This window comes from Olea europaea, unplaced genomic scaffold (genome assembly GCF_002742605.1).
Source record: "Olea europaea var. sylvestris unplaced genomic scaffold, O_europaea_v1 scaffold2152, whole genome shotgun sequence".
In the NCBI taxonomy this organism is placed as follows: domain Eukaryota; kingdom Viridiplantae; phylum Streptophyta; class Magnoliopsida; order Lamiales; family Oleaceae; genus Olea; species Olea europaea.
The window spans coordinates 17,537-30,051 of NW_019239501.1; the positions used below are offsets into that span (position 1 = coordinate 17,537).

At 36.9% G+C, this 12,515-nt stretch overlaps 2 protein-coding genes across 3 annotated transcripts; both read right to left on the bottom strand.

The window, feature by feature from the left end:
• Positions 1 to 210: 210 nt before the first annotated feature.
• On the bottom strand, positions 211 to 4,728 carry LOC111380486. Of its 2 annotated transcripts, XR_002700194.1 has the most exons (8): positions 4,551 to 4,728; positions 4,360 to 4,428; positions 4,014 to 4,152; positions 3,735 to 3,797; positions 3,600 to 3,643; positions 3,201 to 3,291; positions 2,904 to 3,122; positions 211 to 1,659 (listed from the first exon to the last, which is right to left on the bottom strand). XR_002700194.1 is itself a non-coding variant. In XM_023004067.1 (7 exons), exons 1-6 carry the CDS (start codon positions 4,641 to 4,643, stop codon positions 3,205 to 3,207), a joined length of 495 nt encoding a protein of 164 aa, XP_022859835.1. In that variant the 5' UTR covers positions 4,644 to 4,728; the 3' UTR covers positions 2,722 to 3,122; positions 3,201 to 3,204. The 2 variants fall into 2 exon arrangements, 1 of the variants encoding a protein (XP_022859835.1); XM_023004067.1 differs by lacking the exon at positions 211 to 1,659 and having other exon boundaries at positions 2,722 to 3,122.
• Positions 4,729 to 7,416: 2,688 nt separating this feature from the next.
• Positions 7,417 to 10,395, bottom strand: LOC111380488. Its single transcript, XM_023004070.1, has 6 exons — positions 10,123 to 10,395; positions 9,754 to 9,814; positions 9,528 to 9,643; positions 9,294 to 9,442; positions 9,089 to 9,170; positions 7,417 to 7,867 (listed from the first exon to the last, which is right to left on the bottom strand). Exons 2-6 carry the CDS (start codon positions 9,788 to 9,790, stop codon positions 7,754 to 7,756), a joined length of 498 nt encoding a protein of 165 aa, XP_022859838.1. The 5' UTR covers positions 9,791 to 9,814; positions 10,123 to 10,395; the 3' UTR covers positions 7,417 to 7,753.
• Between the last annotated feature and the right edge of the window lie 2,120 nt (positions 10,396 to 12,515).

Here is a 12,515-nt window from a genome sequence, read left to right on the forward strand (position 1 = left end):
ACTTTGTCAACAAACAATGTTTCTTAGTGTTAATTATCAGTCGGAACAATCAAACTTAAAATAAAGACAACTTTGTACAAAATTTAATACATAAATAAATTTCCTATGACTTCAATATGAACAATTATAATAATTGAAACCTTATTATAGTTGTCTGAAACACTTGCTGGTCCTGTTCTGTCGGCACGAGACCTCAAGTCTTAAAAATCAACAAAGATTAATTATCAGATTCAAATGTGAGAAAAATGAATGATTCCTATTGCTACAAGTCAAACCCTCTAACATCAGCAAAATGGTATTCAATTTTGTACTTATTACACACTTCTTGAACCATTAAGATTATACAAATCTTGTCAAATCCTTATTCAATTTATTGCATCATTAGGAGATGCTCTCAAAGAAGGTATATTACGATTGACATTTTAAGAAGTAACCCGGGTTTCACTATTTGTTAAGAAACACATCGGGTGAGTAATAAACAAAGACGGGATTATGAAATTTATATTTTTCAGCATATAAACATAATCAAGATTCATGAAAGTCATAGTGAATATTTAGGCAGGAAAATGCACAATAGTCAAAATGAATCCACAGAAGAGGCTAACAGATTTCAGACAGGCAATAAAAAGATGCACTAATTTTAGAGTTTTGACTATTTTAGGTAGAATTTTGTGGGTAATTTTGTCATTTCATTTGACAAACAAGTAGTTTGGTGCCATATTAATACTCCTCATACCTGTCTATATTCAAGAAATAACTCATTTCAACCATCCTCCTCTTCTGCTTCTCCATTACTTCTTCTGATACATTATACTCATGAAAATTCATTATTCGTCCATCCCATTTCTGCTAGTCACGGTGGTGCTACTCGCCATCAGCCACTGCTCGACTGGCCGCAACATCCACAGAGCTGCCATTCTATCCACCCCACAGAAACCTACAACACAGTTCCAGTCCCAATTTTCATGGTATTCATCAGTACAAGCTCCCAAGAAATCAAGAACTCCAGAGGACGATATGAGTTTCCGAGTTTCCGCTCGTCAAACGCCGGGAGGGCCAAACCCTCTACACAATTGAGTAGCTTCTTCATTGTTATAACAGGTCTTGGATCTCACAAGAAGTTTTGCAATCAATAGTGAGCACTTTAGATCAGCTTCCCCAGTTTTCTTTTCCATGTAGAAATGTATATTAGATGTTGATAAAATTTCTTTCTGGTTTGGTTGTATACACAAGTCAAAGATGCAAACAAGATGAATTATACAAGATATAGTAAACTGTTTTACCTTTAACAGAGATTCATTCTAAATATTGATGAAATTCGACATAATTCACAATATTATGATTTATTTTCTTTCTTTAATAGCCACGATGTCGATATACGATGCCTACTAGATACAATTCATCGTTTAAATGGAGTTTCACTTACTGTGGATATGGATAGACTAAAAGACTGGGCTTGTGTTTGATTCTACAAAACAAGTCATACAGTTCGACAAGAAAATAAGTTACTATCTTGCAATTACTACTGTTCACCAAACAAAACCTCAGGCCATGTCCCAACTAGCCAACCTAGTGGATCTCAAGGACTGACTGCGGTGTCTCAAACTCTCAATCTGGTCCAGTCAAGAGTAATGGAAGTTCAAGATTTGCACAAGTATCCTGGCAATAGGGCCAAAAATAAGTGGAAAAGGGAGAATAATGAGCCAAAACTAATACATCTAAGTACATTCAACAGCCAATCATATTGCAATTAGTCACCGACTTGAATATATAAGAAGATTAGAGAACAGAAGCTAATTTTTAAGAAGTCAAACAGATTATTAATAAACAAACATTTAGGCAAGACTTAATATAATATTCTGGGAGCCCTGGGAGGGCCACATGGTTGGCATTTATGATGTTTGAGAAATTAATTGTATAAACATTATAATAGACCTTATATAATTTCTTACCTGTAGAGGTCAAACCTTGGTAATATGAGCATAACTTCCTAATACGGCAATAGAGTAATAAATATATTGCAGGGGGCAGGTACAAACCCATTCAAGCAGTGGTGTCAATTGAACCAGACCAGTCAGGCCGGTGGACGAGAGGCACGACGCCTTACTTACATGCCTGGGTCAGTGGCTTTTGAATGGATCCCGTGCAGACCCAGTTGCATAAAGACCCTAAATGGCCTGCTTACATGTGTAGATTGATCCAGGTTTGCGGCAGGCTGGACAGCCACATTTCTTAGTGGCCTGTGGGCCTCCCAAGGAGGGCCAGACCGAGACGAGCCTACAGACCAAATATGTTATTGTTTTAATATTTTTATTTGAGATCATACTTTTCTTTCGACCTGTGCTGGCCAGCTGGCATGGGCCTATGGTCAACAGAACCAAGTCTGGCACAGCAGCAGTGCTTTTCTAGGCCAAGTTGCCCTTGGCCTAGGCAGCTCGGCCCACTTTTACACCATTAAGTACTACAATCGGCAACCCCCCCATCCTGACAGATCCACACAAAATTACCCATTTAACAAAAAAGAAAGAAAAGAAATTTAAAAATAACATCATAGTGTCTCAGACATTTAAGGCTGAAAAGTCCTGAACTCGTAGGTGTCATGAGATTTCAAGTGCAGATTAGCAGGATCCGTTAGCGGGTCTGCATCAAGTACTTCTCCAAATTCTTACATGAAGAAATGAGCAATAGACATTCTATTAAATACATGCAGATCAAAGTCAATGAATGGACGAGATATATGTTATATACAGTGCACTCTTTTTTTCCAGTAATAAATGAAGAATGAAACGAGGAAATGTTCAAATGATTCAAAGCATGTGGCTTTCACAAAGATCCCTTGGAGTACTTAAATTTTGTACAGATACACAATAATGTGCACGTTGTAGGTATATTTCTACTCATACCTTAGTATCATGCTTAACTCGAAGAAAAAAATCGAGATAATAGAACTCTTGGAGATGCAATTCCTAACTCCATTAGGTCAGCATAGATGTAGCCAACTTAGACTCCATTAAGTAATCCACCGAGTACAATTTCCCGAAATAAGTGAAGAAGTTAAAAGGATTTGAATAAACGCATAGCCACCATGTGGTGAAAGGCGACTCAGATGTTGCCTTCTTGTCCTGGGATTCCATGTTTAAATTATTTGAACGGAACTCATTTGAAGGAAATAGGTAGAATCAAAGTAAAAGGAATCAAACCTTGTTACATAAGCTCCTTGCCAACAGGATCTACAGAAAAATTGACATAGAAAGCTTTTTGGATGATGGGTTGGAATATAGAGTTCCACATCTGCTTTTCCCAATTCATTGAACCAGTCAGAATCATATTCCTAGAATCTCAATCTAAACTTTGAAATTGTGGTAAAAAGACTAGTAAATTATACATCATGTAACTAATTTCTATTTCAAGTATCAAGAATATTTAGCAAGGCTAGTGATCCAAATCTTCTTTCCCATGTAAAAATCATAGTCTCATATAAGGTAACATGGGTATCAAAACTCAAACTCTAGTTACTCATGAGATCCCAAATCCACCCAAAATGACAAAGAAAAGGAATTTTGTGCAAGTTCAACAAGCCAATAGATTAGGCTCCTTACATCTTTGTATTCTGAACTGTTCACAAATATCTCGTAGGCCTCAACTGATAGTAAGCACCAATAGTTAGTAACCCATAATCCATAAGATATAACTGCTTGTAATTGAGTACATAATGAAGAATACAGAGAGCTCACATGATCGAAATCGTATTACTGCCCCATGAGTATATTCCTTACTGCTATTATTAATATTTTGACCTGTGAAAGAAATAAAATAGTATAATACATTTTAGATATGACTTCGTGTGAATAATGCTGAGAATAAATACAATCAGAACTACAAGAACACGATATTCTTAGTTCTTACAGAAAATGACCTTAAGCAGTTGAATGAGAGAATATCAGTGAACTGTGGTCTTTCTCATTTAACTACCTCCTCAGCTAATAAAAAAGTATATAACTTTGAAACCACACCTTTAGTAGCTTGAACAATTAAGGAAGGGAACTCCAGAGTCAGATTAGCGAGAGCATCCAGAGCAGCTTGCGCAGGTCGACCTATTGAACTCTTATTAAATGATATAAGAACCACGGACTCAACCCCATAGTTGAACTCCTGCCAGAAAAAGAATTCCATGACCAACAAATCACAACAGCTACTACCGAATGGGGAGTCAGTGAAAAGTGAGATCAAGAATTAGTTGGACAAGCAAGTAGCTAAATCCATACTTCTCATGACGTATCAACTATAAGATGGAACAAAAACTAATAATCTTGGAATCACAGCAATTTTGAAGAGATGAGTGTAATTGTTGATTCCGACCTCTCCTTTCCGAAATATAGGCAGGATGTCATCTTCTACTTCAGATTCATAGTCAACATCGACTACTGCCTGTGTAGATGAAATATATTTAATCTCAATAATGACGGGAACACGAAGATAGGCTACTTTAGAAGGGAAATGAAAGGGAATAGATAGGAATTGAGATTTGGTGTTTACATGTCAGGGCATACATGGCAGTAAGGCATCACATGGTCCTTAAGAACTCCCATATAGAAAGGATTCTCATAGAACTTGGCAACGTCCTCTTTTGTCTGGAAACGCATGAATATGGCATGGGTATATTTTTCAAGACCTTGATTAGAAATACGTCCTACAAGAGTTAAAAAGTCACATTTAGAATATAATTTCTAAAAGCAAACCTGTGCGTGAAACGCAGCAAAGGCAAGCCCTTGGAGCATTTTTAGTTTTGAAGCACAGGACTTCATTAAAGGGCAAGAAGCCAAAAGCAGAAGAAACGTGAATAATTTATGAAATCATTAAGCTTTTGAGTCCTTTTTCATCTGAACTATAATTTTCTTTTCAATTGTTATATGGTAGTCTTATTCTGTTAAGTGAAATTTGATTATTTTATGAAATGCATAGAATTATTAATTCAAGAATTACTTCAATGCTAATATTGCTCAAATTTCCAGTAGAAATAATTGATATTTGCTGAAATTTACTACGACTTCCTAGGTTTTATTACTTTATATTGAAATTTCATTTTATATACAGAAATTTTTCATTAGAAATATAGTTTTCATTTCACTAGAATCAAGAGCACATATCACTTTGTGCTTATCCCCCACGAGTAATTAGCACCACTGATATTAAAATACTAGTTTATGTGGCACTAATATGGCATTATATGAGATGTACAATTAAATGACGCACTTTATCATACCTCTAATTGAACTAATCACATCACATCATCTAAAATGGTATTATATAATATCACTTATACTAAATAACATTATTAATTTCAAACATTATTTAAAAAAATAATAAATAACTATTTAATGGAAGACAAATAGGGCCTAATGTGTCTTAAATTTAACTATAACACAAATTTCAACACCTTCAAAGTTCAAAAAAAATTATTTGATTAATAAGAATCATCAATCTAAATGTTTTATTTTTTATTTTTTATAAATTCTATATTGAATTATTTTAAGTGAAATATATTTATTAGAACAATTACTAATGTGTTAGATCATTTACATATCAAGATTTTATTGTAGTTATTTAACAAAGTAATACACTTTAACAAATTATTTAAAACTTATTTAGATAATAACTAATCTCAAATGAAAGGCTTAAGTTAGGCCTTAGCCATTAAAGTTCAGTTAAGCTTTAAAAATTTAAGAATAAATGAATAAGTTCTATTAATTTCAAATAAAAAGAAATAAATTACATACTTTCGACCATGGCAGAAGATTTCAAAATAAATAATTACTATTTTGCTTTAAAAAAAAAAAAAAAAAAACTCATCTACATGTTTAAAAATTGAGAAGGGTATTTCGGCACAAATTGTGAGAATTGAGTCCATATTCTTTTTTATTGGCATCGATGTCTTCAACATATGATTTTTGTGCACAAGTTGTCCTTTCCGTCCATTTTCGCTACTCGGCTGGATTCAAAGAAAGGGTTGGAAACAGGGTTTAATTTTCTGTTGAGCTAGCACTATAAACAACAATTTTGCCACTTGACCAAATTCAAAAACAGGATAAATTGTTCCAAGAATGCCTCTCTAATTTCCAAAAGTGAATTCAAAATGGCAGCGATAGATGAAGAGCCTCGCCAATCAAATCAAAATTTCAAAAATGTCGATGCTCATCAATTATAGGTCGAAAGGGTACTCGATCCCGGGTATTTACTATATAAATTTTTTTTCCAAACGTTATGGTTTGGTAGAGAAGTATAGACGAGTCTGTCCACTGTGGGCTGCAATTATGAAGAAATTGATTGTTGAGTTGAAATTGATGCTAAGAAGAGGATTCGTCAACATCTTCTTCTAAAAGAGACGGTCAAATTGTTACATTGTACTTTGAATAATTTATAGGGTTTTACATAGTAAAATTGCTATACCGTACTTTCAATTATTACTAGGATTTTAATTATTCTAACAAGGTGAATTTTTAGGTTTATAAAGGTGTCCATAGGAATATTTGCAATTTAAAATCAAGAGATGTCCAGTTCTTAGATGATGTTAGATTTGTCACCGACAGTAGTGAAATAGATAATATTTTATTAACATAATTATTTTTTGTTATTTAGGTTTTGAATTCTGGACAAAGGAACCACTACCGGTGACAAATCTAACATTCTCCAAGAACTGGACATCTCTTAATTTTAAAATGCAAATATTCCTATGGATACCTTCATAACCTAAAAATTGACCTTGTTAGAATAATTAAAACCCTAGAAATAATTGAAAGTACAATATGTCAATTTTACTGTATAAAACCCTAAAAAATATTCAAAGTACAGTGTGACAATTTTACCGTCTCTTTTGGAAGAAGAAGTTGACAAATCCTCCTCCTAGCATCCAATTTCAACTCAGCGGTCAATTTCTTCAGAATTGTAATCCACAATAGATAGACTCGTCCATACTTCTCTACCAAACCATCGCGTGGCAATTTGGAAAAAATTTCATATAGTAAATACCCGAAATCGAGTGCCCTTTCGACGGATGATTGATGGGCATTAACATTTTTGAAATTTTGATTTGATTGGCTAGACTCTTCGTCTGCCTTTATCATTTTGAAATTGAATTCTCTTTTGCAAATCAAAGGCATTCTTGGAACAATTTATCCTGTCTTTGAATCTGGTCGAGTAGCAAAATTGTTGTTTAGTTAAAAGAGGTGGACTTTTTTCTTTTTTTTTTTTACTGTAACACTGTAACAAAAGTGCCAACTCAGCAAAAATTTAAATCCCTATTTCCAACCCTCACTTTGAATCTAGCCAAGTAGCAAAACTGTTGAAATATTATCGAAGCTGAAATCTATTAACGCGGAAAAGCACGATACGAGAGAGAGAGAGAGAGAGAGAGAGAGAGGTTGAACCAAGTACATAATTTCCAACCATAGCTCCTGCCATAAGTCGCATTGGACCATACTCCATACATAGTGCATGTTTGGTAAAGCTTTTGTTGCATATTGTAAACTACAGATCTTACCTAATGTGTAGATAAAAAGTGAATAAATGTTATGAGTCCAACAACTTGTGTCGATATGTTTGACCAGCAATTTCTTTTCACTTAGCTTATAATTACTGGGCAAGAAGAGTTGTGCCATAAGTATGGCTTTGGATTCTCCATGCTTGGAAAGCAAGGGTCCGAGCTTCTACACAAGATGCATGTCAATTCATAAAAGGAACCATAACTCGTGGTGGATCATGCCTTTCTCCGCAAAAGAAGGGCAAGCAAATAAGACAGCGCAGAATCGACTGAGGAAAGTGCAACGATAAGCAGAGCGACCAGAACAAGAGTTAGAGTGGCAGTCTTCAGCTGCAGAAAACAGAAAGAAGAACTCAGTGTTGCTGCTGGAAGGGCATAAAAGTTTAAACTCGTTATCCAAACTTTGAACTGAACGATCTACTTATAAATCTGTAACTTGCCTTCATTAGCCAGATAAATGTGCCTAACAATTTTATACTGAGCACACGTACAATCAATTCACCAACACAGATCATACACCGTTGGTGCTGAATTAGTAAAGACGTGAATATCTAGGGAGGAGTTGCTCAGAATGATAAGAGAAGGTTTACTAAGAGCGACTTAAAACATGTCGGCTAACTTCTCTGTTAAGCTTGTTAGTGGATCACAGTCGAGCTCCAACATCAATTGTACATCACTCAAATAACATCCACTATTTTTAGGTCTAAATAGGCAAAACAATTAACCCTGGACAACGTCGAAGGATTAAATTGACAAGATGCATTGATACAACATCCATTGTGAACAATGTGTCGAAAAAAATGAGAATTAAGTATCACAAATGCTCAAATTTATTTTTCTATGACTTCCAATCTTATCATTTATGCAAGTACTAAATCAACTAAAACCAATTCATGCACTTGGTCTTATTCCAACGAATTTTGAATCACATTGTTTCAAGACGCACTTTCCACAACTCCAATTTAGGAATGACTCCTCTTTTAGTCTCATTAACCCACACAATATCATCCCCCAAAATCATACATCACGGGACTTCGTCATGTATATCCATAACTTATCCATCAATAAATAAAACAAACATAAAGAAATCTGATTTCTTAGTGGTGTTATAGAATTACTTGGCTTAGGTAGGTACCATATGAACAAGACTGAGAAAACGCTGAATGGCTTCTTCAATTTCTCGATAAACAGAAATATGACCAACGGTGGTTCAAAAGCATGTGTGTGTGTATTTATATATCTTGCTCTTTTTATACCTCTTACTATTAGATAGTGTCCATAAACCTCAAAATAAGTACTTAAAGATTCATAGTGAACTTCAATAGGGCTTTTTCTTGAAGCAATAAAGCATTGATCTAGTCAAGACACAGAGGATTATCTAAATTCGTTTCTGTAGATTAACTCTAATTTTATCGTAGGGAAAAAGGGTTCTTCCGTGTACTTAGTGTTATCATTACTTCTTTAATTTTGATAAAACCGATTCCACCATTATACCAATTTACACAAATTACCTTGATGATTCCCTGTCGTTAATACAATATAAATACTAACCGTGCTTTGAAAGTTTGGCCATTCTATGTACTGCAGCTGGCTTGGCTGTTCAACGAGAAATACAAGTAAATTTCTAATGGTCCTGCATAAAAGCATATCTTCAATAAGTTATTATTCACATTTCACAGCTTTGGGAAAAGAATGGCATTTTTCGAATCTTATCCAAGTTCAAAATTGCTGTTATATCTCCTTATCTATAACATACCAAATAGCTTCTTTCATCATATTTAACCAAAAAGGCCCTATATCAGAGTCACGATTGAAGCTTGAGCTTTGATAATTTCCTCTTGCAGATACAAAACATTGCATGCCAGAATGCTGTTGAAGATGATATTGGTTCCTAACACCACGAATCTGCTCATAATATCGAAGGCAAAAAGTTTCAAATACAATTAAATCAGAAACTTGTACAATTAAAAATGAAAGCCACATAATTTACCCTTGTAGTTAACAGACCGAAACCATCTCGACATTTATTAAATCCACGCTTGCTAGGATTATGATTCCGATATAGCAGCTTAGGATGACTTATGCATACAGTTGGATTGTTGACACCTAAAGAGTAAATAAAACCAAAACCATATCTTCAATGACTAAATGGAGAATAAAATACGCATATTTGCTCAGGAATGTAGATATGGAGCGGAGCGTAAAGGGGGACGAACCTGAAGAATTTATAATTAACCCAGAGATGGCTGCCATTTTATGCAGCAGTTATTTGTAAACCTATCAACAGAAATGACCAAATTCATCAAGGCAGTACCCAATGCAGGCTTAATGCAAAAGAAGTAAAAGGCTTTCCCCTTTTTTAACACGGCCCAGTATTTAACAATTACAGCACACACTGCTCTTATGAGATATAAGCAAAGAAAAACAGATAAATGCAGAGTACATTAACAGTATATTCTTTGCGTCATTTTATCAAAAAACTTAACTATGATAAACTCAATCGAAACCCACATACGAAAAACGTATGGACGATTGAAAATCGTCCGCTGTTACTCATGAGAACAATTTAAAAGGTGCTCCTGTACCTCTATTGGGGGAGAATATCGGTGTAAACAGTCGGGAATTGGCAGGATTATCGGAAGTCGAATCTCCGGAAGGCAAATTCTTCAATATGTTTGTACGTTTCAGGGTATTGGTAAAGTGAATAAGTACAAAGGACCTCGGGGTGGTGATGGAACTGTCGCCGGCCAGGTGCAACTTCGGGAATCGATCAGTTGATGGTAAGATTGGTACGGTTTGGTTTGGGCTGGGCTATTGATAAGCAATCCAGCTACTCAGCCAGGGATGAATAGCTACTCATACATTAGCTATTCAAAATTCCTAAATAAGATTGGAACTTTGATATTTCAAAAATCAGATTTTTGTATTAACTATTTAAATAAAATAATTACAGAAAAAACCCTAATCACTCTCAACCGTCTCTACCCCCCCCCCCTCTCACTCACATCTCCATTTTGTCCACCAACCCTCCTTCGACTACTATTCTCACCAATGCCACGTCTCTTGTGGTTGGCGACATACGGCGAAGGCGAGGACGAATTCGGGAAAGAATTTCCCAGAATCGAAGCCAGTTCCGACATCACATGGTGCATAACTCGCGATCCGGTATGGTGGTGTTGGTTGTAGAAATCGTGCTGGTGGTGGCACTGGTGGTGGATGGCAGTAGCAATGATTTTTGTGGTCATGTATCCGCCATGGTTTTGGATCTATGGTTTTGGATGCGATGTTTGTCGCGATGGTGAGCCGCAACCAACCACCACCGACGAAGGCAATCCACACACAAACCACCGGAGGGCAAGAGCTATGCATGACGGCGCTGATATGATTACACACATCCAACAGCCTTTGGTTCTGGTGATGGCGATTTTGAGAATCTGATTTGTTGGTGGTGCTTGGGTGGCTATGGCGGCGATTTGTTGGATTTGGGGATGGCGGTTGTTTTGTTGGTGGTGGATTCTCGATGGCGAGTTTGTTGGATTTTGTTAGTGGCGATGGGGGTGATGGTGGTTTTGTTCGTGTGGGCTGTGATGTGTGATGTGGGTGAGATGGTGCGTTGTGGTGGCTCCGGCGACGGCTATGGCTTTATTGTGGTGGCTCCACTCTGGCGATGGTGTGGTAGTGGGGTGTGTGGTGTGGCAGTGTTGCTATAGGAGGGTGTGTGTGTGGTGTGGTGTGGCAGTGTGTGGGTGTGTGTGTGGCGGTGGTGTGATGGTTGTGGCGGTGGTTGTGGTGGTCATGGCGGTTTGGTTTGATGTTGTAACAAATAATTAGACCCGTGACCTAAAAATTGTGATTGTAACTCACAATTTGGAAGTCACAGTTGATCGTGGTGGTTTGGGTGGTCATGGCGATGGTTGCAGTGGTTTGGTTGATTTGTGACTCATAATTGAATACGTGACCTGAAAACTATGACTGTGAATTGTAAGTGTTGGTGGTGATCACAAATTATTTGATTGACTGTGATCATTAAATTGGTTAATCTGTGACTAATAAATAATATGTGACCAATGAAAAAGATAAATTGTGATCGAAAAATAATTGCTGGTGGTGGCACTGGTGGTGGATGGCAGTAGCAATGATTTTTGTGGTCATGTATCCGCCATGGTTTTGGATCTATGGTTTTGGATGCGATGTTTGTCGCGATGGTGAGCCGCAACCAACCACCACCGACGAAGGCAATCCACACACAAACCACCGGAGGGCAAGAGCTATGCATGACGGCGCTGATATGATTACACACATCCAACAGCCTTTGGTTCTGGTGATGGCGATTTTGAGAATCTGATTTGTTGGTGGTGCTTGGGTGGCTATGGCGGCGATTTGTTGGATTTGGGGATGGCGGTTGTTTTGTTGGTGGTGGATTCTCGATGGCGAGTTTGTTGGATTTTGTTAGTGGCGATGGGGGTGATGGTGGTTTTGTTCGTGTGGGCTGTGATGTGTGATGTGGGTGAGATGGTGCGTTGTGGTGGCTCCGGCGACGGCTATGGCTTTATTGTGGTGGCTCCACTCTGGCGATGGTGTGGTAGTGGGGTGTGTGGTGTGGCAGTGTTGCTATAGGAGGGTGTGTGTGTGGTGTGGTGTGGCAGTGTGTGGGTGTGTGTGTGGCGGTGGTGTGATGGTTGTGGCGGTGGTTGTGGTGGTCATGGCGGTTTGGTTTGATGTTGTAACAAATAATTAGACCCGTGACCTAAAAATTGTGATTGTAACTCACAATTTGGGAGTCACAGTTGATCATAGTTGTTTTGTGACTATGTCACACATTATTTTGTTAATTTGTGACTCATAATTGGATACGTGATCTGAAAATTGTGATTGTGACTCACAATTGGATACGTAATTTGAAAATTGTGACTATAAATCGTAAGTGTTGGTGGTAGTCACAAATTATTTGGTTGACTGTGACTATTAAATTGGTTGA

Bases quoted from the DNA above. Each gene is read 5' to 3' on its own strand.
- LOC111380486 (XM_023004067.1), bottom strand. From the start codon at position 4,643: ATGCGTTTCCAGACAAAAGAGGACGTTGCCAAGTTCTATGAGAATCCT. The intron at 3,798-4,013 runs GTGTGGTTTCAA...TTTCTTTCACAG, and splicing joins AATTGTTCAAGCTACTAAAG to GTCAAAATATTAATAATAGC. The intron at 3,292-3,599 runs GTAAGGAGCCTA...TGGGAAAAGCAG, and splicing joins ACAGTTCAGAATACAAAGAT to ATGTGGAACTCTATATTCCA.
- LOC111380488 (XM_023004070.1), bottom strand. From the start codon at position 9,790: ATGGCAGCCATCTCTGGGTTAATTATAAATTCTTCAG. The intron at 9,644-9,753 runs GTTCGTCCCCCT...TTTACTCTTTAG, and splicing joins GTTAATTATAAATTCTTCAG to GTGTCAACAATCCAACTGTA. The intron at 9,443-9,527 runs GTAAATTATGTG...TATTATGAGCAG, and splicing joins TCGGTCTGTTAACTACAAGG to ATTCGTGGTGTTAGGAACCA.